At 45.8% G+C, this 26,760-nt stretch overlaps 1 protein-coding gene across 3 annotated transcripts in view; it reads left to right on the top strand.

Annotated features, from left to right (window-relative positions):
- The first annotated feature begins 3,332 nt into the window (after positions 1 to 3,332).
- The window catches only part of Galnt15 (polypeptide N-acetylgalactosaminyltransferase 15), a 42,270-nt gene continuing 18,842 nt past the window's right edge, over positions 3,333 to 26,760 (top strand). Inside the window, exons 1-4 of one of the 3 annotated variants that reach the window (XM_048801035.1) lie at positions 3,333 to 4,547; positions 17,712 to 17,878; positions 20,597 to 20,801; positions 26,126 to 26,293. In XM_048801035.1, the coding sequence (XP_048656992.1) occupies positions 4,003 to 4,547; positions 17,712 to 17,878; positions 20,597 to 20,801; positions 26,126 to 26,293 (1,085 nt within the window). In that variant the 5' untranslated portion in view covers positions 3,333 to 4,002. The remainder of the gene's footprint in view (positions 4,548 to 17,711; positions 17,879 to 20,596; positions 20,802 to 26,125; positions 26,294 to 26,760) is intronic. The other 2 variants (XM_048801036.1, XM_015494370.2) reach the window with 2 other exon arrangements.

Genomic DNA, 26,760 nt, shown 5'->3' with positions numbered 1-26,760 from the left:
AATTGAACCCGGGTCCCACCTGTCCTAGGTGAGCGCTCTACCGTTGAGCCACAATTCCAGCCCAGTTCAAGCATTTTTTTAGGTGACTGTCCATTTAGGAGCAAGTGGGCATTTTATTTGCTTCAGCGTATCCTTAAAATACTGTGGCCCATGATTATGGGCTATATGGAATCTTTGTAGAGTTGGTCTAAATTACAGAGTCTTGGAAAACACCCAGACTTCCTTTGACTCAACAGCATACAGTTGTCTTTATATTCATTCAACAAATGAATATACTTATTGAGTGGTTATGCCAGAAACAGGTTCAGATTCTGGGGCAACAGCTATGGACAAACAAAATCCCTGCCCCTGTAGAGCTTACATATTATGCTGGTAGAATGAAAAAAACTGATTGAGACTTGAGTGTTTTAACTTGTCGAATGCTAAGAAGAGCCACAGATTCTCCCCCCAAACAGGGAACAAGTATAGAGAATGCTACATGTAGATGGAGGGGTTTTCAATATAGAAAGGGAAGGGGGTCCTTGGAGGCCTCGCTGATCAGAGGACATTGTTGTAAACATAAGAGGGAAGAAATGAGCCACGTAGGTGGATTTCTGGGGTAAGAGAGACCAAGCTGCAATATGGCCAGGGTGAAGGCCCTGGACTGGGATGTTCTGATGAGTTTGAAGTTAGTACCACTAGAGAAGAGTGGATGAAAGCTATGTGCCTCAGGATGGTGACAATGAACACTGAGTTTTCTGAAAACTCCTCGTGTGTCATTTCTAAAATGTGGGGTAACAGTAGAATACCATGTTCCTGAATGGTTCCTCCAAACCTAGCCAAATTAAAGGAAGCATGAGAGCAAACCTGGGCTAGAAATCCAGATACTTATTATCTTGAAGGACACTGGCTTCCTCTTATGAATACTGAGAACTAGGGCAAGTTAGCATTATCTGTAGAAAGCTACTTTCTTGCATGTATGCCAGGATGGTTGCTCCTTGGTGTGCTGGTCACGTAAGCAAATTGAGCAAGTTAATGCTGATGTCTCTGCTTCTGAAGCCCTAGGTATAAAACCTGCTCTGAGTGGGGACAATGCAGAACTAAGAGCACTGAGGAAAGAATACATGTCACACACGTCCAGCTGCTCACCACTGGACAAAATGCTGTGATGGAGTGTAGGCAGTGCTTGGCGAAGCCCCTTCAGGGATGAAGGTGCTATCTGTTTCAGCCCACTGCCATTGAACTCTTCTTGGAACTGTCACTGATCTCTTGTAAGCTTGTTCCCAATAAATCATATGTCTCTCAAGCCATTTCCTGGCACTTTCTTTGGCTTCTCTGCAACCCACTCCATTGCCCTGGTGCAACTGGGCAATGGATGTGACACTGACCTTGAAACCTTTTTATTTGCCATCTCATTAACCTCAAAATGTCCCAGAAATTCTGCATCTTCCAGCGTGCCTGCCTCTTGGAATTGAAAGTCATCCAACCTCTGTCCCCCATCCCAATGTACTCTGATTTGGGATTTAAAAGATGGGGTCTGACCATTAATCCCTAAGTGCTGTCCACTGGGGCATTGTGATGGGCTATTGAGAGAACAACATATAACCCACAAGTCCACCTCGGACTTTATGAATGACTGTAGGAAAAATACACAGTATACATAGGTGAGCACGTGCACATATGCACACATGAGCACTCACGAAGGTGCGCGCACACATACACCTAAAGAAGCAACTGAGTCAAAAGGAAAAAATGTGGGTTTTTTTCCCCATGGAATTTTTGAGCTCACATTCTAAGATCCAAATCAAAACAAGAAACAATGAGCAAGTTCATTGCAAGAATTCCCCTATGTAAGTTTTGCCTACTTCACTCCTAGAGCCACCAGAAGAATGCAGCTCCCATTGATGGTCAGCTACCCTTCCTGTTGGAGTCAGAAGCCCAAAAACTCTGTATGTGCAGGATTCTGTCTCTCATCAATATCACACCCTCAGTGAGCTCAGGTCTCTGGGTTTCAAGCACCACCTGTGTGCTTCCGCAGCCAGAGCAGAGACCTCTCCCTGAATATCAGCTGCCATATATCCCACGGCCTACACTTTATCTCCTTTTGGGTCTCTAAAACATCTCCAGTGTCACATGTAGCCACTGATTTCACCCCTTTTACCTGCTCTTCACCTTCCTCATCTTGGTTGATGGCAAGTCTATTCTTCCCACTTCTCTGATCCCAAACTTGAACCTTTCCTTGCCTCTTCTTTCTCTCACACCACATATCAATTCATCAGCAAATCCTATCAATTCTTTCTTGAAATATGTCTGTAAGCTGCCCACTTCTCACTACCCTCCACTGATGCCACTTTGGTCAAAGCCAATAACATCTTGACAGAACCTGGGAGAAGTTGGTCTTCTGCTTCTGCCCTTCGCTCCCCACTGGCTGATTCTCAACCTAGCATACAGAGCGATCCAGTTAAAGCCCAAGTCAGGTTGTTTCTCTCCTCAGCTCAAATTCTGCAAAGGTTCCCATCTCACTTGGATGGAAAGCCGAGATAATCTTCAGTGCTCTCCAAGGGATGGATGTCCTGCAAGATTCTCCACCCTCACCTCCCTCACTCCATCTCCCATCATGCTCCACCCTGCCTGCTCTGCTCCAGCCCTTTGCTGTTCCTCAAGCCAGGCACACTCTCGCCTCAGAAACTTCACATTTGTTATTCTGTGCCTAACACACTCATCCCCAGGTAGCTGTATAACCCTCTCCCCTACACAAAGGCTCAGTCTCCCGTGAACCCTTTCCTTACCATTCAAGGTTATTTTCAACCCCCATCTGTGCTTAATGTTTTCTCCGTAGCCCTTGTCACCATCTGACTCACTGTATATTTTAATTAATCATCTCTTTGTCTCCACTATTAGCATGTAAGCTCCATGAGACACACACTGTTTTGACTGTTTTATTCATTGCTATAATCCCAGTTCCCAGAAGAGTTTGGCACACAGTAGGTGCTGGGTGCGGGTTAAAGGGAGTTTTGCAGTTGAAGGAGCGTGCCACACCTGCTCCAGCATGCCCTCCCCAGTGGCTGGAGCACAGTGCTATTGTGGGAACAGGAGGGGCTTACATGCTGCCATCCCCTTGTTTTCAGGAGAGCAGGGGATGGGGTTCCTGGGAAGGGAAGGAGAGTCCAGTCCAGCCTGGCAGATCACCTGTGGGAGGCTGAGGGCGCAAAGATCCAGGCAACTCCTCCCCTCTATGTCACAAGTGCAGCCTTTCTGCACCAGGAGGGAATACTCTTTCCTACTCCTTTGGGTGGGGAAAGAATTCTTCCTATGAATGAGATTCAAATCGGAACTCTTGGGACATTCCTGTTTTGATTTGGTTCTAGCAGTGACGCCTTCGGGTTGTGCAAAGCCTGGGAACATTGAGGGCATTAGGACCACGAGCGAGACGCTCGCTTGGCTCTGGGCTGTGTCTGGCAGAGGGCTCTCCGCTGAGCAGAGCTATGTGTGAAAGGAAATCAGGCACTGCCTGCCGGCTTTACATCTGTTGATCTGACCTGACTTGAAGCGTCCAAAGAGGGACGGCTGTCAGCTCTGCTGCACTGAAAACCCACCAGCTCACCCCAGACATCTCAGAGCAGCCTGACCATTCATGCAAAGGGGGAAAGAAACACATGGGACTAAACACCTGAGCAGAATGGATTCATTTTTTTTCCCCAAGGAGAAAAACAGGGTAAAAGGGGAGCAAGCAATTCAGTTTAAAGTCCTTGTGAATGGGCACTCCGAAGGCAATTAAAGAAAGCCACGCAGAGGACCTGGGGTGAAACTGGGGTCCTGTGGACTTTCTGATAAGTGGAAGCAGGTTTTACACATGCTGTTGGCAAATGTCAGATGGGAAAAAAGGAGCAGGTTAAGTAACTGGCAAAAGAAACTTCCAGGTGGAATGAGCAACCAGGTCCTGCTGCAAGCTTGAAGGAACCTGGAGCCGGATGAGAAAGCAAACTTGAACATGACCTGTTGCATCTGGCAAGTTGTAGCAACATGCTCCTAAAGAAGCGGTACAGGCATGGACCGTGCAGACTTCAGTTCCTCCTGCTGTTCCTGATGCTGGGATGCATCCTGATGATGGTGGCCATGTTGCATCCTCCCCTGCACACTGGGCAACAGGCTGTCACAGCCCAGGCCAACAAGCACACCCCTGAAAGCCGGTACCACCTGGACTTTGGGGAATCTCAGGAATGGGTCCTGGAGGCTGAGGATGAGGGTGAGGAGTACGACCTCCTGGAGGGCCTGCCGCCCTTTATCTCACTGCGGGAAGATCAGCTGCTAGTGGCTGTGGCTTCACCCAGGGCCAGAAGGAATCAGAGCCAGGGCAGGAGAGGTGGCAGCTACCGGCTCATCAAGCATCTGAGCAAGAGGCCGGATGAGGAAGCCCCAGAGAGGGACTGGGGGGCCGAAGAGGAGGATGGGGAGGTATCAGAAGAAAAGGAGATGACCCCACTCAGCCTGGACTCGCATGGCCTCAACGAGGCGCTCAGTGCCCGCCTGCCCCTTCACAGGGCCCTGCCCGAGGTGCGGCACCCGCTGTAAGTAAGGCCCTCGATTTCCCTTCTCTAGTGTGGCGGGATCAGGCGGCAGCAGAGTGCAGGATGCTAAGCCTCCTCTGTTGCTAGGGCAGCACTTCTCAAGGTGTGGTCCCTGGGGCAGCATCAACCTTGCTGATGAGGCACTTGTTAGAAATGCTGATTCTCAGATCCTATCTCAGACCCCGGGGGGTGGGGGTGGGGTCCAGTGATCTGTATCTAACAAGACCTCTGGGTGAGAGCCACTATCCCAGGAGAATAGAAAGTGAGAAGTTCTTGCTTGTTCATTCTCTTCCCCGCCCTAGGCTCTTGTCCTGTCTTTAGATCCTCAGGTCACACAGCTTTATCTGTGTAACACACAAAGAAGGTTAGAGCAGATGTTCTCCATGCACTGTCCAGTTCTAATGCTCCAACTCCAATACATTTTTACATGAAGCTTATTGTTAGTGTTTGCTTTTATTTTGGATCAGAATAACAATTGCTTTTTAACATTTATGTGGCTCTTGCCATGTGCTTGGTTTTAATTTAAGAGCTTTCCATGTTCTAACTCATGAAGTTCTATGAAGTCCCTTACCACTCTGGAGGATGGGTGCTAGTATTAGCATCCTGTTATTTTTATAGGACTGAAAAATAAGGCATGGAGAGACCAAGTGGCTTTCCCACAGTCACAACTAGTACATGCCAAAGCAGGAACTTGAATTCCGGCATTTAAGCTTCAGACTGCCTCAACCACCACTCTGCCACCCTCCTTAATGTGCTAGACCAAGGGACTACTTCCGGTGCTCTGGAGCTAGACTACTGTGCTGACTGCAGCTTAGCCTGCCCCAGCCCCGGGAGGCAAGCTGAGAAGTGTGCATGACATGCAGATCTGTGCCCAGGGAGATGGTAGGCTCATGCTTTACACCCTGGCCCTCCCTTACCATGGCTGGCCAAGGGGAAGGGGGTGGGGCACTGCTTACCAGCCTCCAGGAGCAATGCAGCTGGTTCGTTTGGGTGATCAAAGGCCCTTCCCTAGAAGTCATGGCTCTTCCCAGAGCTCAGAGGGTTTCCTGGAAAGCAAACATATCCTGTAACCCCTTGAAGCAAGAGGATATGTGTAGAACAGCAGCTGGGAGCAGTGCATATGCTCCTCCGATCCCTGATTGGTCCCTCTCAGGCTTGCTGCTCTGCCACTCAGGCTCAGGGGCATGCAAATGCAGGGTCAGCACCTGGGTATGAGCATCTCCTTAAATTGTGTACTCTGGTGCCTCATCACCTCACCCAGGTCTTCCCATCCCTGCTGCTCTGACCACAGGCCTTGGCTTATAAAGCACTTTTCAGGAAACTCCCACCCCATTCCAGTTTTGTGCTCTCAGCACCCTGGAGTTTAGTACTTAGTACAACTGAAGCTAAATGGTCATTGATGTATTTATTTGTTCAATGCCTGCTTCCCCTGCCATGCTGTGAGCTCCAGAGAAGGTTAGCACTGAATTTGTATTGTATATCCCAGCATGCAGTAAAGAAATGATTGCTGAATAAAGGAACAGTTTTCAATTTTTTTGATGCATTTTCCCATTGACTACAGCAGGAAGAATATCCTCATTTTGCAAATAAGAAACATTACCTCAAACAAGAGACTTTGGCTACCAAAGGAGTGTGCATGTATGCTATGCATGTGTGTGTTTGTGTTTGTGGATGTACTGCATATTGTATGTACATTGTGTTGTGTATATATTAAATAGAAATGCATGTATGTTGTGTGTAGTGTATGTGAATTGTGTATTGTGTGATTCCTGTGTGCTTGGTGTATATCATGTATGTGGTACGATGTGCACTTATTAGAGCTGTGCGGTGTGTTGTCATATGTGCATGCATGTTGTGTATGTGCTGTGTCCATAGTAATAACATACATGCACTGTGTCCATGTGTGTTTGATGTGGTGCTTGTCTTGCATATGATGTATGTGTGCAGGAGTATCATGTTGTGACCATGTTGCATGGGTATGACATGCTTGTGTGTGTACTGGGTGAGTGTGTATATTGCATGTGTTACACGTTATAAATGCATTTTGTGAGTGCATCCGGAGCTAGACTACTGTGCTGACTGCAGCTTAGCCTGCCCCAACTCCAGGAGGCAAGTTGGGAAGTGGGCATAACATGCAGATTTGTGCCCAGGGAGATGGTATGCATGAGTAACACACACACAAACTTGCACAAATACGTATGCACAAACTTTGTATGTGTATTACTCATGCATCCTGAAGAAAATGAATGTACTGTATGTACATGGTACACAGTGGGTGAATTTTGTGGCTTGTGCACTGTGCACAGGTATGCATATTTTGCATGGATGTAATATGTGTGTACATTGTGCATGTTATGCATTTGGTGTAATGAGCATATGTATTGTGCCTGTGTGCATATGCACACATTGTGATGTAATGTTTTGCATGTGAATATGGTACATGTGTGCAAATGTATTTGTTTTGACTGCGTTGCACATTTGTATTGTGTGAGAGTGTTGCACATGTGTTATAAAAGAGCTGTGCAAGCCAGCACGGTGGTGCATGCCTGTAATCCCAGCGGCCCGGGAGGCTGAGGCAGGAGGATTGCAAATTCAAAGCCAACCTCAGCAACTAAGTGAGGCCCTAGCAACTCAGTGAGACCCTGTCTCTAAATTAAATACAAAATGGGGCTGGGAATGTGGCTCAGTGGTTGAGTGTCCCTGAATTCGATCCCTGGTACCCCCCCCCCCAGAAAAAGATCAACAATGCTACATGTTATGCCTGTGCTGTGATGCACATGAGTGTGGGATAGGTAGGTGTGTAAGCATGTGGTACAAGTGGGTACATTTTGTGCCAGGTGTGTTTGGGGTGAGCATGTATATGTGTGCATATGTGTGTGCACCACTTTGGAGGCTACTTCTTTCATCCAGAGTAACCCACTGGTTTTAGTTTTCCTGGGACTGTCCCCATATGAGCATTGAAAAATCTTTGGCAGTGGGGAAACCCCTCAACTTCAGGCTAAGCAAGACAGTTGGTCTCTCCACCCCAGCTTGCCAGGCCTCCCACAGCCACCACTCTGTGTGGAGGTGTGCATCGCCCTCTGCTGGCCTCCACCGCTATGTGCAGACAGGTCTCGCCCCCAAGACTCCTCTATTTCCATTCCGCAGGTCACACCGCGACGCTCATTGATAGGACAGTTCCTGCGAAGCTAGGCAACAACGCCCACCCTCCCTCCTGCGCTCTCCTCCTCCCACCGCTCTCCTAGACTCTTAAAACCGGGTCTAAATACAAGACATGAAAGAAATAGCCAAGCATTACGCGTCTACTGTATGCGGACCCTGCACCACCGCTTTTCTGGCTTTCCCACCAGGGGTGGGAGAGAGAACAGGTTCGGGGTCGCTGCCTCCTGCGCAATGTATTCGGTGCCTGCCCCAGAGCTTCTTGCAAGCCCATCCAAACTCCTTATCCAGACACGCATCTCTGGCCTCAATTCTTTCAAAAGAACCCCCACACCCGCCCTGGCCTTTGTCCAGCCCCCTGTCTGGGCCCCAGGCCTTCTCTCTGAGTACCCCTGGAGTTCAGTTTGAATAGAGGACTTTCAAAGAAAGTTAACAATAATGCAAAGACCAAAAAAAGAAAAAAAATCAATAAAAAGCCATCCAAAGACTGCCTCAGGCAAGAGGTAAAATTATAGTGAATATTTATTGAGCACTTACCATGTACTAGAGACTCTGCCAAGAGGTTTTCATTTATTTAATCTGCATAGCAAACCCATGAAGTAGGTTTCATTTAGTGAATGAAAAAACTGAGGCACTGAAAGGTGGAGAGACCAAGTCATCTCACCAGGCGTTTCTGACACCAAAGTAAAACTCAATCACCATGCTAGATTTTCTAAGTCTGCCACTTCCCAGGCCAGGGATTGGGCAAGTCACATGGGATGGAAACATTTCTATAGTTTTTCTATCTTGAAGTGGGGGAAATGCAGACAGGTCCCTGGGGAGATATGTAGGAGGAAGCTAGCTCAGCGTCCTTGGTGGTCCTGAGGATTTGAGGCCACCTTGTGTCTCACCACAGGGCACCAGAGGAGCTGTATCCCATGAAATACTGAGTCCCAGCTAGACACAGACTCACCTTTTGCTCACAGTGAAGGGAGACCTTGAAAATCCTCTGCAAGAGGAAGAAGTGAAATTTATAGCATGGTATCCATAAGGGTGGTGTAAATCCACTCTAACTTCTTCACAAGACAGCCCATACTCACAGGGATGCTCAGGGAGGGCATACAACTGAATCAGAAAACACAGATGAACTAAAGAGAAGGGCCGAGGATGGAGTCACAAACTGAGGCATAGGATTATCTCAGCCCTGCTAAGCTGCTGTCAACAAGGGGTTGGGGAGGAACAAGTCTAGCCACTTAGCCTTATGCAGCACTGGTTGTTTTCAAAGTTGTCCTTTGATCATCCTGGATCCCATGTAGGTCAATGGATTCCTAGGATCCAAGAGGCTCCACATGAGCAAGTGTTTCATACCTCAACATCCAGGGAAGCAGCTCTCCAACTTGAGTGCGCATCCAAGCATCCAGAGGACTTGTTAATAGACAGATTCCTGGCCTCCACCCTACCCGCTTCGCATTCTGTAGGTCTATGTTGGGGCTCAAGCATTGGCATTTCTACAAGCTCCCAGATCCTGCTTCTGCTGATCTGAAATTAGTTTGAGAACCACTGCTCTGAGACACAGAGTAGGGCTTCTCAAACTTTAGCAGGTCTGCCAATTACCTGGGCAGCTTGTGAAAAAGCAGAGTCTGATTCCATAGGTCAGGGCAGCAGCCCAAGAGGCTAAGCTCCCACAGACAACACTTTATAACAGCAATGGGCTACACCACTGATTTCCAAAATATGAACTGATTCTTCGGGATGCATATTAAAAACATAGCCTTTCAGCCCCTACTGGCTTTCCATAGTTCTGAGTCAGATACCAGTAATCTGAATTTTTAAAGATGGATGCTAGACAGATCAGGGAACTACTGGTATCGAAAGTGAGTGGAGAGGTAGTTAAGTTCAGGAAGGTTCCTCCAGACAGGTGGTACTGGAATCAGGAAATAAAGAAGAGAGGCAGAGAGGAATATAGTGTTCCTCATGATCCTGGGAGATTTTCATGAAATATAAATATCAGCTTAATTGCGGTCAGTTTTATTCTGTTTGCACCAACTTATAACTTGCATTAAACTTGGGTTTAGCCCATGTTTTATGTACCCACAAGTGTGACTAATTCAAACTCTCATAGAAAAATGACCTTGGAGTTGAATCCTGGTCCTGCCTCTTACTGTTTGACCTTGTACATGTCACTCAGCCTCTCTGAGGCTCAGTCTCTTCAACTGTAAAATGGAATGATAATGATGCATGGGATTGCAGAGAAAAATGATAAAACATGTGATGATCCCCCTTCCTCCAGTATTAAAGTCCAAGCAGAAGGTTCCCTTTATATTCTTCAGTAAAGGCTGGGGAAGTAATTTGGAGAGACAGAGAAAAGGTTGAGCTGTGGACTCATCACCGTTCTTTCTCTAAGCAGTTATTTTCTGTCCCTGGGGGTTGCTAAATCATCACAAACTTGGAGGCACACTGGAATTATCTGGAGAGTCTTAAAAAGTCCTGATACCCAGACCTTACTTTAGGGATTCTTATTTAGTTAGTCCAGGGTGAGAGCTGGGCATGCAGCATTTTAAACCTCCCAGGTGGTTCTGATGTGCAACCTGGGTTGAGACCCAGGATTGTGAGGCACCAGTCCGTGGAGGGCAAGGACTCTCTTCCCTTTCTCCTCCCTCCTGCCTGAGAGGCCACGCTGGGCCAGGGCAGGGGCCAGAGAATCATTCTGGCAGCAGCTTTGTTGTCTAGCAGTAAGCAGTGTTGCAATTCACCAGGTCCATTCAGTTCACTGCCAAGGCTCTCTCCCTCCGGGCTGTGAGTCACTTGGGGTGACTCCTCGCCCCTCTGTTGACTCTGACAGCCTGGCCTGCAAATGAGAGAGGAGGCAACGGACAGGACATCAGTCAACCTGAGAGGCAAGGAGGGAAGAGTGAGAATAGGAATGGGCTGGGGCTGGCGCCAGGGCTGGACCTCAGCTTAGCCCTCCCCACCTGCCACCCCTACCTCCTGCTAAAAAGAGGAAAAACACCCAACATGGTCAGCACAAGCCTTGCTTCTGGGGACTGGCTGGCCACACCATAAAGGTAACTCACCAGCATCAAGCTTTTAGCCCTCTGGGCTAGTGTGGACATGATGGGGCACCCCTCCTCTGGATCCGTCACCCCTCAATGAGATTGTGGTGTGCACAGGGCTGAGTATAACCCTGTGAGGTCAGGGCACTCAGGGTAGCCATTGTGGGAGGGTTTTGTTATGTGCTTCTGGACAAACCCAGCTGGGGGTCACATTAGAGGAAGTCAGACTGCACCTTGTCTTTTTAAATTCCTGTGGGAGAAAATTGATTTTATTTATGACAGTGTCTCTCCAAGCATGGTCCTCAGACCAGCAGCACCAGAAATGCAGACAGTAAGGCCCCATTCAGACCTCTTGGGTGAAAATGTCTATTTTAACATGATCCCTAGGTGATTTATATTCATGTTAGAGTTTGAGAAGCTCTGATAAGGCTAATGGTTCACAGTGTGGCGGCACATTAGGATCCACTGGAGAGCTTTACAAATCATCATGCCAGCTCCAACTCTGACCAATTAAATAGGATTCTCTGGGACTCTAAGTGATTCCAACGTGTAACTGGGCCTGAGAACCACTGATTGAGGTCCTCAAAAGTGAAAAGAAACTGAGATGCTCAAGTTACTGGAGACAATGGGGTTATGCATGTTGACATTTTAAGGGGAAACAAGGGTCAGAACACCAAGATCTGGAAGCAACACTTTATTGGTGGCACCATGGCCCAGGGGGATAATTCCCAAATATGAGTCCTGAGCACAGCAAGGCTTTTATTTTTATATATAAGCAAGTTTGGGGTACATCAAGGCAAGGGGGCTGGTGCAATTCTATTGGGGGGTGCATTCTACATTCCTTATATGGTTGCAAGCTTGTCAACAGCCTAGGGACTCTTAACTCATACAGCTTAGGGACTTCTACTGCACTGAGCCTAAGGGGGATTGTTCTGTCAATCTACTTTTTTTCCTGCGTCTGCTACTGCAGTTATCTTTTATAGGTACCTGTTAGCCACTGCAAGCCTCTATGGTTAAATGTCAATGAGCAGAGCTGCTGTGTGTCAGCATGAAAAACCACAGCCTGTCAGATACTAAACTGCTAAAGTTGCTGTTCTGTCCTACCACAATATGGGGAGTAAGGAAGGAACAGGGAAATATCCAGGCCAGACCAGAGGAAGGACACAGGTGAGAGACACACGGTCCATACTAATTTGAGGGGCTTGTCCCTCCTGACATCGTTCATCAGGAGGTGCTAGGCCCCTGCTCCAGCATCCTGCTCTCTGTCAACTTACCTACTACTGTCTTGCCACTGAACACTACTGCCCTCTACTTGAGCAGTGGTCCAGGGACCAACTTCCTCTGCCTCAGCTGAGAACTTACTAGAAGGGCAGTTCTGCAGGCACCCCCAACCCGGCCCACTGTAAATCTGCACTTAACCAGCTCCGTCCGGAGCCATTCGGGTACACGCTTAATATTGAGAAGCATGGCTGCTGCCTGCCTTCTGCAGCCTCACATTTGTTACTATCTGCCTCTCATATTCCCACCTACCTCCTCATACCCTCTTGCTCTAGGATTGCCAAACATAGAATAGGGACTGGCTACCTGGATCTTTTCTTACCATTCTTCCAGCATTTCCATCAGCTACAGGGTGAGTGGATGCTCACTCTCACAGGACTTACTTCAAGGGAAATTACCCTTCAGTTTAACAAAATTAAATGGAAACCTCCAAAGTCACTGGGTGAGGAAGGAACTTGGAGGCTTTTGTTCCCAATGGCTATCTGAATGATAAGGAGCATTTCACTGTCAGGCCAGGGCTCTACAGAGATTACTGTAGGTCCAGCAGGGAACAGGAGCTTCAATCACTCCTGTGGCCTCCCTCACCTGTGATCTTTGGTAAGGGACTGTGCTGCCATGTTGCACAACTCCAAGAGGCACCATTCCAAGGCGATCTCAGTGTGGCACCTGCTGGGATCAAGCAAGGCAACAGACCCAATGGTGGGGATGTGATTAAGTGAGATAGTGCATGGGGAAATTCTATTGTTATTCCCAAAGCACCTGACCATGTCCTCCATTGTCCCCAAACTGCAGAGACATGCTGAAGGACAACCTCAGAGACATGTTAATCAGCACACAGTGATAGTAACAGCTTTCAGTTATTGAAAGCTTGCTGTGAACAAAGCACACAACCTAAACCTTTGCTTATCTAATCTTTACACAGTCCTCTAAAGTAACTCCTTTATTATCCTTATTTTATAGATGAATAATTTGAGGCTTAGAGAGGTATGCAGCCACATGAGAGGCTTGCAAGAAGTAATTATTAACATTTGTTGAGCTCTTACTCTGATCAAGGCACCGAGCTAAGTACTTCATACACATTAACTCATTTGATCCTCTCCACAGCCCCTTTTCACAGACGGGGAAGCTGAGGTTAAGCACATTGCATGCTCAGAAAGGACTTAATGGAGTCAACAGGATGGCAAGAAATGAGAATTGATTACTGAAGATGAAAATAGGCCTGAGGATCTGAAAGTTCTTGAAAGGAAGGAAGATTTTCAGTTTTTATCAGTCGCCCAAGTCACATAAGAACAGGCTCAGCATTTGAACCCAATGACCAATCCTGGTCTCCTGTCCATTTCACTCTGAGTCTCCTCCTAAGATGCCCTAAACTAATAGTTTTGGAGCAAGGTGGGTGGAGTTTGGCTGCTCTCGGGGGATCTACGTCACACTCAATTTCTCCACTTCGCTGCCACTTGTGTCTATGAGTATAGAGAGAACTCATCCAATTTTCCCATCCCCAGGTGGCTCTGTGCTGCCCTCAGGCAGGTGAAGACCATCCCAGAGCCTGTAAATCTGTTAAAATGGCACGTGTCTTTGCTATCCCTTCCTTCGTCTGGTGTCTGGGAGCTATCCAGCTTACACCATTCACAGGTCTCTCTGCCACCAGAAACAAGATAATCAATCATGGGTCCCCTTAAAATCCCTTAAAAGGCCCTGACACACAAGGCCTTGCACCCTTCTGTTTATAATATTGAGTTCTGTCATTAGGGTCTCTGACACTGGCAGTGGGGGCTCACTCAGAGCAGGTGCTGGTCCACCCCTGAAATATCAGATTATTTCCATGGTTATTTTCAGCTCTGGTTTCCCAGCAGTTCTACAGTTGCCTGGAAAGATGGCCCACAGTAGTCTGTGTGGGGTCCTGAAGGCTGTGTGAGTTTCTTCCCCTGGAAGAGGGGAAAGGATCCTCTTTGAGCTACTGCCAGGAGACCTTCCTCCATGGCATGGGGACATATCCCCCTCCAGGGTCCACCAGGTCCTGAAAAACCCTTAGCAGCCTGTTAGTTTGCCCTGCTCAGCTCTCTGCCCATCCATCAGCCTGTCATCTCTTCTGTCACTGTGAAAACACACTTAGCATCTGTTCATGAAACCCAAATAATTCAGGACCAAGAGGAGTCTATGAAATTCTCTTTGGAATGCCTGCTTCCCTGATTTTCCATCTACTGCAAAAGGAGCCCATAGAATCAAGAACAATGCATCTCAAGGCTGCAAGAGCCTTAGAGGTACCTTTTATAGTAATGGTGTATTTGTTAATAATGGCAGTAGACATTCAGGACTTTCCCCAATGTTTTATGAGGGTCAGTTAATCTTCACAGAGGCCCTAGCAATTAGGTGCTATTGTTTCTATTCTGAGGAAACCAAGGTGCCAAGGGCCAACTAACTTACCCAGGATCATTTGCACAGGTGGTAAGTTGCAAAACTCCAGAGACATAATCTGAATTGTCAGGGGAGACTGCGGTTCTAGAGAATGTTCCAGAAGGCCAAAGAGAAGAAGTCAGGTGCCCTGGTCACCAGCTATTCAGCAGAGCGGGACACTCTCATCTCTTAACTTTGGGAATATGCAAGAAATGTAATCTTAAAGAATTAGAGTTTAAATGAGAATTTGTTTCATTGGAGGGATCTGTGCCACAAGCCAGGTGGTGGGTACTTGGTCAGACATACTCCTCACAAAAGCTCTACGTGGCCACGGTTGGCATTCTCATCGTGCAGGTGTGAAAAATCAGATGTGAAAGTAGATCAGTAGGCCATAGAGTTGATGAAAGATAGCCACAGCTCACGAAGATGATCATAAATACAGTATTTGTGCTAATTACATCCTGTCTTTTCCCCAGATGGCAATAAAATAGTCACTGAGTGCTTACTATTAGTCTTTGATTCTCACAACAGGCCTAACGGGCAAATATTATTATCCTTATTTTTCAAATGAGGAAACGTATGCTTATAAATATTGAGTGTATTACCCAAGGAAACTTCGGAAGCAGCACAGTGAAGATTCAAATTGAAATAGGTCTGATTCCAAAGTTGGAGATCTTTCAACCACTTTACTACAGGGACACACATGTCTGCTTTCCATGTCTCACATTCTGTGGGTTAGGATGAAGAAAGGGGTCAGATCTGTGGGTGGGCAAGACAACCCTACATTATACTGCCCTCACAGGGATTCCAAATCCAGGCCTCTCTGTCCCCAAACTCCTTTCCTATCTTAGAACACAGCCAACCTTCCGGCAATATGCCCAAGTAACAATGTAGGTTTTTTTTTTTTTTTTCAAACCCACTGAATTCACTGAAGAAATCTGTCTTTTCCTAGCCACCAGCCCTGGTCCTAGGACCCCTAGATTTGTCTATACCCATAGACAAGGAAATGGAGAGGATACAAAGGACACTCTAAACGGGCTTGTGAGCAGGATGGAGTAGCTGTGAGGACAGAGTAGAAATTCTGGAAGTCACAGAATCAGGAAAAGAAAGCTCCAGTAGGAGTAGCAAATGAGGAGGGAGAGAGTGGAAGAGGGGGATGGAGGGGTAAGAGAGCTCAGCAAAGCCTGCCTTGTGCCTGCACCAGGGCTCTCAGACTTACAGGGAAGCCATCTGCACTTTGGCCATGTTATTTTAATAGCCCTGAACTCAGATGGTAAAAGTTCAAATAAATATGTTCATTGTTTTAAGGATGATTCTAAGGACATCGTCATCCATTTAGGGAAATCTTTCTACAGTACATAGGAATTTCTTTAATGAATGAAATTGGCCAAATTATGCCATGTACACATATGAATATACCACACAATGAATTTCACCTTTAAGAGGAATGGGGGTGGGGTGGGGGGAGTACTGGGGACTGAAATGGAGCAAATTATTTTCCACATATGTATGAACTTGTCACAATGAACCCCAATATTATGTATAATGATAATTCACTAATAAAAACATTTTTAAAATTTGATAAAATCTAAATATTCCATATTTGAGTTAATAGTATTAAACAATTGAACAGTTGATCAATTGAATGGTTATGGAAGATATCATTTGGAGACATTAGTTGAAGGGAACACGAGAATTCTGCATGACTCTTGCAACTTCTTGTGAGTCTTAAACTATTTCAAAATCAGATGTTATAAATTGAAAGAAAAAAATTACTTGAAAGAGTGTTGCTTTCCCTAAAAACACCTAGAATGTGACTTCTCTGAGTGAGGATTCTGCTGTGTCATACTCTCCCATTTCACTTTGGATACAAAAATCTCAGAAGCCAATTTCAAATTCGTTCTAGAAATACCTTAGCCCTTAAAAAGCTTCAAAACATTTATGGAAAGAAATAGCATAAAAATTCATAAACAAACAAAAACACTTAGCTAGCATATGAGATGTATGTGTGTTTTTTTAATCATCTAGGAATTCCGTTTTCTGTTACCTGAATGCCCTTACCTAGAACCAATTGACCCCTCTCTGCAGGCAGGACTTTGTTTGGAGAGTCGTCTGTGTGTTGAGAGTTTTCAGCCCTATTGTGGTTGGTACCAGGAATGCTCAGCGGATGAGTAGCACAGTGGACCCTGTTTCAGATGCATGTCCCTCAGGCAGGACCAGACTCAGTCTGGTTGCCATGCTTGCCCATAGTTCTGCCTTCACAGAGGTCTTTAGGTATTGAAGGTTTAGGGTCTTGAGATAGCCCAGATTCCAGTGTCCCTGTGAGGAAGGACATAGTTTTTAGCAGCTACAACCCAGAAAGAAGCACTTCAGAAACACATTTTAGGAAGGCACCTTTTGTGAATAAATGTGAGCTCCAGATATAAGGTTGTTATTACAGCTCATTTCACGTTGGGCCCACTCAGACTCTCCACAGACAGAAAGCAAGTGGCAAGCAGCCAACTCTTCTGGACAGAAGGGAAGGAAGCTCAGACAGCCCCTGGATGGGCAGCAGTGTGCACCCTGGGTACCCACCACCCATCAGGAAAGCAAAAAGCGCATAAGAGCTCTGAAAATAGACTATCCTGCTCTACCACTTGCCAATGATGTGAACTTAAGGATTCTTGTCTCCTCTCTGAGTCTCACCTGTAAAATGAGCATGAGATAGCATAGCTCACAGACTTATTTGGGGGGGGGGTGAATGTAGTAATATGTGCAAAGGACCAAATAGCGTGTCACATGTAGTCAATCCACAAATGTTAAATTTTGTCCCCTCTTCAATAATAATAATAATGAGGTAACGTTTATTGTGTCCCAGCTGTTGTGCTAGGTTGTGGAATTTAAAAAAAAAAGAAGAAGAAAATAGTGTTTCTGTCCTTGAATGAATGTCAATTAGTGTTCATAGGACACCATAATGCACATCATCCTACTTAGCCTTGTGACAGTTCTCTGAGGTTGGTAATGTCATTCATTCCTGGAGTACAGATGAGGACAGTCATCTGCCGAGAATGGTGACAACACCCCTCAAGTACAATGAGAGGGGTGTGGATTAAATATAGTAAAAGGAGCTCTTGGGATCTGAGAGCTGGGAGCTAGTAGATGGCACCACTATAGGTATGTTGGAGTCTCTTTCCATAGAAATTTTAAGAAAATCCAAGGAGAGCTTGGATTGGGTGGAGCCATGTGACAAGGGCAGGTCCACAGAGTGAGCTCAAGGATGAGGGCAGCCTTTTCCTGACATCTCCCTGGCTCTTCCCTGCAGGTGTCTGCAGCAGCGCCCTGAGGAGAGCCTGCCCACAGCCAGTGTCATCCTCTGTTTCCATGACGAAGCCTGGTCCACCCTCCTGAGGACCGTGCACAGCATCCTTGACACAGCACCCAGGGCTTTCCTGAAAGAGGTCATTCTCGTGGATGACCTCAGTCAACAAGGTAGCTATGGGTTTCCTCCAGGCTCGATGGGGTGGGCCTGGACCCCTGCAAATTCTTGTGAGTCTTAAACTATTAAAAAAAAAAGAAACCTGCAAAAGAGTGGGGTTTGGAAACCATTTTAGGCAAGTTCCCCAGATGCAGAGCTCCAGGTGAGAATTCATGTGCAAGGAACTTATTAATAATGAGCCCCTAGGGAAAACCAGTAAGGGAGTGGGGAAAGCCAGACAGAAAAGGGGAAGAAGCCAAGCAAGTGGAAAGTTCTGGAAGGGTCCTGGGGAGGGTCACTGCAGTCTGATCCCACTGCGGTCTCTCTCTCAGGCCCCAGCCTCAACACAGTCCAAAAAATGCTGGAGAGTCACAAGAGGGTGACCATTTTTTGAGGGCTCACTGTAACCTAGAACTTGGGTAAAGAGCTCTACAACTCACCTTGTTGAGACCAACTTACCTACTGTCCAGACAAGGAGGTTGGGGCCAAAGGCAACAACTGGCCAGAGCTGAATCTGCTAAAAAAAATCTGCTCAAATGCTTCCCCATCATGACAGGAAACACTAATGGATATACCTGAAAAGAAGATGGACACAGAGAAGCCCCCATCTGACCTTGAGGTTGGCAGTTCTCCAATTTAGGCTGGGTCCGAGTCACCTGGCAGGCCTGACAGGGCCAGAGTTTCTGGGTCTGAGCTTGGGCCCAGGAATTCCTATTTCTAGTCAGTGTTGCTGTTGGTCCATGGACCACTCTTTGAGAACTACTGCTTTGGTTTTTGGTTCCTACATTTCTGAATTACCTAAATGACCTCCACAGGCTCCATCTAGCTTTGTAGAAAGATGAGGCTATTGAAGGGAAGCTAAGCATTTTCTGAGGTTTAAAAAACATGGTTGTTTTGTTTTATCTGGTGTTGGGGATCAAACCTGGGATCTTGTACATGCCAGACAGAAATTCTGCCACTGAGCCACATTCCCAGCCCTGAGAAGCATGTTTCTAAAGGCAGTGATAGAGGACAGGAAAGAATGACGAGGGCCTCTTCTTTCTAAGGTCCTTGTGGTAGGATATTTTCCAACCTGACCATGGCAGAAAGTCAAACTAGCCAGAGGTTTTGGGAGTGCATGGGTTCCTGAGCTATATCTGGCTGGGTGTTGGGCAGGACTGATAAGTAGGTACTGGATTGGGCTGGACCTGCTGGTCAAAGTGCTCAGTGGGTCTTCCAACCCTCATCTGGGCTGGGTCCTCCAGGAGAGTGGGAAGTAGAGGAGCTGGTGTTCGGGAAGTGGCTGCTTCCAACATCTGCAGTGCTGACCAGTACCCCTAGAAGGCATCTGGATCCCATGCTCAGCCATTAAGGTTTGCTACCTGCTCACCAACTCTCCCTCTGCCCCTCACCACTAGGCTGGCTCTCTGTTCAGTGGCCCCATGTTCCTTGCCAACACTGAGGAGCAAGGCTTTTCCCGCAACCAGGGGTGGCACTGGCTCCCTTTACCCCCAGCTTGCTCCCCTGTGACCTGTGTGCCTGCTGAGACCCAGAGTGCAGACCATAGCCACCACATTCACTGTTCTCATCTAATCCTTACAGCCACCCTGAGTTCACCAACCCTGCTTTACACCTGAGGAGAGCCAGGACACAAAGCTGCTGCAGGCTTCCTGAAGTCACCCCAAATTATAGTCACAGCTGGGCAGTAGAGTCATCTAGACAAGCTTCAGATTATTCATCAGGGATAATAATTTCCACATTGAATCACTAAACCAGAAAGTGCATGGGATGCCCAGCCCATGATAGACTTCCTGCAAATGGACTTCATTGCTATTCTCTGAGAGGAACAGGTCAGGTTTTACCAGCTCCCTCTGAGCGCTTTACCCCAGGTGATCTTCTCACCTGCCTCTAAGACTCTGAGAATTTCAAACTGCCTCTTCAGTCTTCCTTAATCTATTCTGGAGCTCTCGATAGATTCTCTCCTAAATAAGACTAAGAAGGGACGTTTGGGGTACATCAAGGCAAGGGCATTGGTGCAATTCTATTGGAAGTGCATTCTACATTCCTTATACGATACAAGTTTGTCAACAGTCTGGAGACTCTTAGCTCATAAAGCTTAGGGACCTTTATTGCACTAAGCCTAAAGGGGGATTGTTCTGTCCTGTTGCTTTGTTTTCTCTATCTGTAAGGTACCTGTTAGCCACTGCAAGCCTCCACGGTTAAATGTCTGTAAGCAGAGCTGCTGTTTGTCAGCATGCAAAGCCACTCCTGCCAGCTCTTAAACTGCTAAAGTTCCCATTCTGTTCTACCACAGTATCCCTACAGTGAGACCACCTCAGCTAGCACCCCAGTGATCTCTCAGATGCTGATTCAATGAGCCCTGTCTTTACCTGCCTTGACCATTATCTTAGACTGGGTCCCTGGGAGCAGAACTGGAGACAGGATTCACGGACATGTGCTTGTTTCAGTGGATGTTTTAGGGGATGAGAGAACAATAGCAAGTTCTCTCCTCTCCTGGTTTTGCACACCAAGCCTCGGCTTTTGGTGGATAGAATTGTGACCCCTTCCAAACTAAGGAAGCCTCTTGCATCTTAGCAACAACCACCTTATAACAATGCAGTTGAGTTTCAGGACCTTTTTGCTCACGATGGCTTCTAAGAGACAGCCACTGACAGTGACCCAAGTGATGGTCATCACAGTCCCATTGACTATTGCATCTGTGACCCCAATGACCAGAACCTTGTTGATTCCAGGACAACTCAAGTCTGCTCTCAGCGAATATGTGGCCAAGCTGGAGGGTGTGAAGTTGCTCAGGAGCAATAAGAGACTGGGTGCCATCAGGGCCCGGATGTTGGGAGCCACCAGGGCCACAGGGGACGTGCTGGTCTTCATGGATGCCCACTGCGAGTGCCACCCAGGCTGGCTGGAGCCCCTGCTCAGCAGAATAGCTGATGACAGGTAACACCCACGAGGGTCTGCAGTGTGAGAGGTGGGTCTGGGAGAAATAGCCCACAGACTCAGCCACTGTTCTTTGTAGAAGACTATCCCGAAATCACAGTGACTGTGTATTACTGGAGGCAGACTCTAATGCTGTCCCATTTCCTAATCCCTAATTCCCATCCTGGTCTCACAGACAGATGGCTCTCAGAGGGACCTTGGAGACCATCTTGTCCCATCTCATGATCCCCACTATTGAAAAAACCTGAGTTGCAGGGATGGTGACCACACCCCCAGGGTCACAGCCACTAGCAGCTGGGCTGTCTCTTGTGCTTCCTTTACGAACCTTAGGAACCCAGAGATGAACATTAAGTCTTGTGTTATGTCTAGACCTATGTATGACTTCATATGTATGTCATTTTTACAATCTTCCCCCCATGTGGTGGCTCAGGTCAGGCAGGCATTTTTGCTTCTGTGTCCTGTAGAGGACAAATGGAGGCTCAGGGGGGTGACAGGATGTGCAAGGGCACCCAGAGGACAGACAGCTTCTTAGGTTTCCTGACTGTAGGCCCAGTGTTCTTCTCACTGTGTATGATTTCTTTATATCTTTTTACATTGGGGGGGGGTACTGAGGATTGAATCCAGGTGTATTTTATCCCTGAGTTACACCCTCAGCCCTTTATTTTGAGACAGGGTCTCACTAAGTTGAACCTGATCCTCCTGCCTCAACCTCCCGAGTTGCTGGGATTACAGGTGTCTGATTTCTTTTTAAGAATTGGGGAGAAATATTGGGCCATCCCCACTCTGTATCCCAGCTGTGGGACACAAATTAAACACGGATGTGAGTCCCTTGTGTTTGCTGTCACACTGGTGTCACACTGTCACACTGTTGTACACACCCAGCCTCTGACTCTGCTACATTCCTGCCTTTCCTTCTCCCTCATGTCCTCTCTCTTCTGTGTGGTATGACTCTTTTCATCCACCCCACACCTCCTTCATGGCTTCCTGTCAACTCTGCTTCCCAGGGTCCAGCTCATAAGCCTCAGGCGTGAGGGCCTCAAAGAAAAGCTACCTATCTAGAATCTGAGTTGTCATTTATGTCCTCTGGGCTTGCATTTCTCCCCCAGTGATGTGACCACACAGCCCTTGTGGGCTTCCCAAGGCAGCTCATTACATGGAAAGCAAAGCCACAGAGGCCACCAAATGTAGCTGCTTAGAGACAGAAAAGGGGACCTAGCTGCATCTGAGACTCATGTCAAGAGACTTTCGGTTTCTAGATGAGGAGGACCTAGTGTCTAAAAATGAGGAAAAGTCTTTAAGAGTGAGCAGTGTGATAAGCCACACACCAGTTACTTCAGAGTCATAACAGCCTGGTTACCAATCTTGATTCCCTACCTCTGTACCTGGAGCAGGTCCACCACTAGCCATATGCAACTTTGAATTATTTCTTTAGATTTTTTTCTTCCTCCTCACCCTTTATTCCCATCCCTCAGAAAATTTGTCATAATATACTGATTTTGTTAGAATAAGATATTAAAATGCAAACTGCCAGAAAATTGTCAAATAAATATGCAAATTTATAGTATATATAATATTAGAGATGTTCTTTAGGGTTGAGCCCTGCACAACCCCCATAACTATTCATAGCAACCCTACACAAAGTCTCTCTGTGAGCAGCTGGCTTTAGGGCAATCCTGGAAGGTGCTGACAGATGGTCAGTTTCTATATACAGTAACAATCATGAAAATGAAGAACATCTGTCATTTCCAGCTTCCAATTGTCTGACGGGCATCTCCATTGGCCCAAGCCAAGGAGTAGAAGTCATACTGCTAAAAAAATGAAGGTTTCTAAGGAGAAGGAGGCAGTCTTCAGTAGGAACCAAATGACAATGTCATTTCAAGACATTGGCTAAATTGTCTCCCATTTAAATATTGGACTGTGCCCTAAGAGATATCAAGTCCTTAAGTCACCATTACTCAGCAAGGCTAATCCTGCTTGGTGGGGAGAAACAAGGTGGGGCTGGAACAGAGCTCCTCCCACCTCTCTACTCTTCAAGTGGTTAAAAGAGGGAGCAGTCAGAAATCCCCTGTGTGTGCTTGTGTAGGAATGTGGGAAAGTGTGTCTAGGTGCCTGTGAAGGAGCAGAAAGGCATCAAGATAACCCCACCCCTCAGAGGGAGCAGCCACCAAAGAAATTCCCCAGCCCCCAATTCCGTTCACACCCCTTGGCATGACAAATTCCCTGATCTGACCCTGGAAGTGCTGGGGTACCAGTCCCTGAGCAGCAAGAACTGTGGGAAAAGAATTTAGAGGCTGCCTCATCTCAGTATAAAGACCTTTCCACAAAAAACAAGATTATGTGTGAACTTTCAAAATGGCGGACCTAGAGGGACATCCAGGCCCAGGAAAAGTAAAGAGAGATAAGATAAACTAGGACTATTCTTTATTCTTGGGAAAGCATTGACTGGGAATGTTGAAATGCGGTTACTTTGGAATCTCTGGGCAGCAGGGTATTATTAGTTATCCTCATATATTTCAGTTAGCTAGTTTTTGTTGACCGTTCAAATGCCTCTGTTTGTCTTTTGAAACCCAAACACTTGACCTCCTGGAATTTGGAAAGTTTTCCCAGAGGCTCTGCCTTGCACCTGCCTGGGATTACGAAGGACTTTTAGAGACTGGGAAGAGTGCTGGGGTGGGGACAGGAAAGGGACTGTGGAAAGTAGTAGGGTTATCAGATGTGATTAATGCATGGCATATACATGTATGGAAAGATCACAGTGAATTCCATCCATTTTTACAATTAACACGTGTTAATATGATAATTTAAAAATTCACAAGTGCAAAGATGACGGAGTGACACTAACACAATCTCCTCCAAGTCAAAAGGGGTTGCTTTCTTAGTTTTCATTCAGTGAATTCTGAGGACAACATATATACCTGTAGGTGCCAAAAAAAAAAAAAAAAAAAGAGCTTAATATAAGACAGTGGGGATTTTTTGTTTCAAACTGATCACCCTTTTTGAATCACTAGTCTTATGAATTAGTTACTAATTCAGCCCTGATTGATCAGCCACCGTGATCTATGGGAATAAAAACAGAAAACATCTCTCCCTTCATTTGTTGACATTCTGTTCTCCATCTCCATCCTACATGTACTTGAGGAGGCTCATGATTCATCTCCATGTCCCCACTCAAACTACAGGAGAAAAGGGGAATTCAGAAAGGAAGGTATTTGGAATCAGGTCTAATATAGTTATTGGAAGTGAGATTTGCATGACTCTGAGCTTACACAAATGCAAAGTAAAAATAGTATGAGTTGCTGAGTTCTCACTTACTGATAAAAGAACATGCCTGCTAGGGAGGGATATTGACCAAACTATATTGTTAAATTGTGTGCATGTATAAATATGTAACAACAAATTCCACCATTATGTACAATTATAATGCACCAATAAAAAATGTGGAGGAAAACAATCATGTCCACCTTTGTTGAGTGTACAGCCTGAAAGTCTAGGATAAATCAATTGTGTTAGTGTCATTTCCTTTTTTGTCCTGTTTGGATGGATGAATGTAGTACAAATCTGATGCAATTCTTCAGAATTCAGCTTCATAGCTGCCTTGGGTCTTGATTCTGAAATTCCACAGAATGCTTTGCAAATAGCCAAATCCATCCCCTCCGTCCAATTTATCCCCATAGTAAGTGAAGACTGGGGAGGAAGTCTGGTACCCTCTTTCCTTTCTACTTCATTCTTGATTCATGGTTTTCTTAGATCAATGCAGGACACCCCAAAATAATGAAGACTTATAAGGATTGAATTCCCTTGTTTTTCAGTGGAACAATGTAAAAAGGGAAGAAAAACCTACTAGATCTTTTCTCTAAACGTGAATACCATAATGCCCCACACCAACATCAGTCACTTAAGGAGACAGAGTAAAACAGATAATTGGATCCTGGGATTGGATCCAGATAATTGGTCCTGTCTATATGGTGTGGGCTTCTCCCACCCTGGCTGTCTTCAAGATGGACAAAGCAGAAATGGAAATCAATGGACAAATGCAATTGGATGGCATATCTCCTTCCAGGAAGCTCACTTTTCCTGAAGTGGTGTCTTCAGCCTCTCCTGAGTTCAGACCAGATCCATTCCACAGCACAGATATGAAACATAATTATGAGGAGCCAGAATAAAATATAATTGAGATATTGAATAGGTAAAGAGCAGCTTCTGGTGCACCCAGGTGATGGCTTGTTTAGTTAAAAAGTTAAATTTCAACCTGTGCCAGTTTTCCACCTATCTCTCTCTCTCTCTCTCTCTCTCTCTCTCTCTCTCTCTCTCTCTTTCTCTCTTTCTCTCTCTCTCTCTCTCTGAAAACTTATCAACATTAGTGCAAAAAAAAATGGGGGATAAAATACAGCCCCCAACAGCAGCAGAAAATGAACAAATAAATCTGGACTCAATATTTTGCTTTGTTTATAGATACCATGTGCTCATAAATTGTAAACATTAACACCAAGGATACCTCCCAGTCTTGACGATCCTGATTCCTCAAGCCAAGGAAGTTTTAGGATACAGGAAGAAACAAGAACTAGACTGAGTCCATGAACCTCTGACATTGTGTGTGATCGTTTGCATGTGTGCATATAAAGCAATTTTCTCAGGAGGGGTCTATACTTTTTCCTGATTCTCAAAAAACAATCACGTTCTTGGAATATTATGCTGAGAAAGATCTTTATGGGAGGTAGCTCAACCTCTCACTTTACAAGTGAGGAAACCAAGGCTAGAGGGGTGTAATAGCTATTTTAAGATCATACAACTCAGCTCATTAGTGGCAGAGCTGAGCCTAGGACACATTTCCTCTGTCTCCCGATGCTGTTAAAAGAGATTTTAAAAGAAAAACAGGAGCGGGTATACTCTTTAACAAAATGGGCCCCCATTTATTATGGAAAAACATGATTTTCAGAACAATGCTATGTAACAGAAATAGAACATGAGCCATATGTGTAATTTTTAAAAAATTAACAGTCACATTACAAAATAAAAATCAGCATATGAAATTAATTTTAAGAATATATTTTAGTAACCCCAATATATCCAAAATATTATTTCAACATGTAATCAATATAAAATTTATTGAGGCTTTCTTATATCCCTTTTCCATACTAAGTTCTACATCAGAGTGTGTATTTTAATTTTATACCACATCTTAGTTTGGGCAAACTACATTTGAGGTGCCCAATAGGCCCTAGTGGCTGGTGGCTGCCATATTGAACAGCACATGTATAGATTTGGTTTCCATCCCTGGAAGTGAATGGTTTGCATCCTTTGTCTGATCCCTCGATTCTTTCCAGGAGCCGTGTGGTATCCCCAGTCATAGATGTGATTGACTGGAAGACTTTCCAATATTATCCGTCCAAGGAGCTTCAGCGTGGGGTCTTGGACTGGAAGCTGGATTTCCACTGGGAACCTTTGCCAGAGAATGAGAGGAAGGCCCTCCAGTTCCCCATCAGCCCCATCAGGTGAGGCCCCGTGGCACAACCTGTCCTTCCCTGGTTCCATACTTTCCTTACAAGGTAATCTATGCCTCAGTTTCCTTATTAGTGAATTGAGAATAATAATAGTATTACTTTATAAGATTGTTGTGAAAACCAAATGAGTTGATATATAAAAAGCATTTAGAAAGCTCTGGGCACTCAGAGGTAAGTGTTACTTTCATTGTTGTATTGATAGAGTCCAGTGAAGCTCTTCCACAGGGCTTTGGTGGATGTTGGAAAAGTGGAAGAGGAAGAGCTTGACCCAGCTCTTTCACCAGGTAGCATTGGAAATTCCTTGGCCTCAAATACTTGTTCAGCATAAATGAAGGATTTAGCAAGGTGAATATTAAAACATCATAAATCTCAAAATACATCCAGTTTTATGGGTCATTTTTCACATATTTGATTTTTGGACACCTATTTAAGTAGATGTCCTAGATATCTTCTCTGTT

The sequence above is a fragment of the Marmota marmota genome, unplaced genomic scaffold, assembly GCF_001458135.2.
Source record: "Marmota marmota marmota unplaced genomic scaffold, marMar, whole genome shotgun sequence".
Taxonomy (NCBI): Eukaryota; Metazoa; Chordata; class Mammalia; order Rodentia; family Sciuridae; genus Marmota; species Marmota marmota.
The sequence above is the reverse complement of the archived record's forward strand: the minus strand, read 5'-3'. Positions and strand labels throughout refer to the sequence as shown.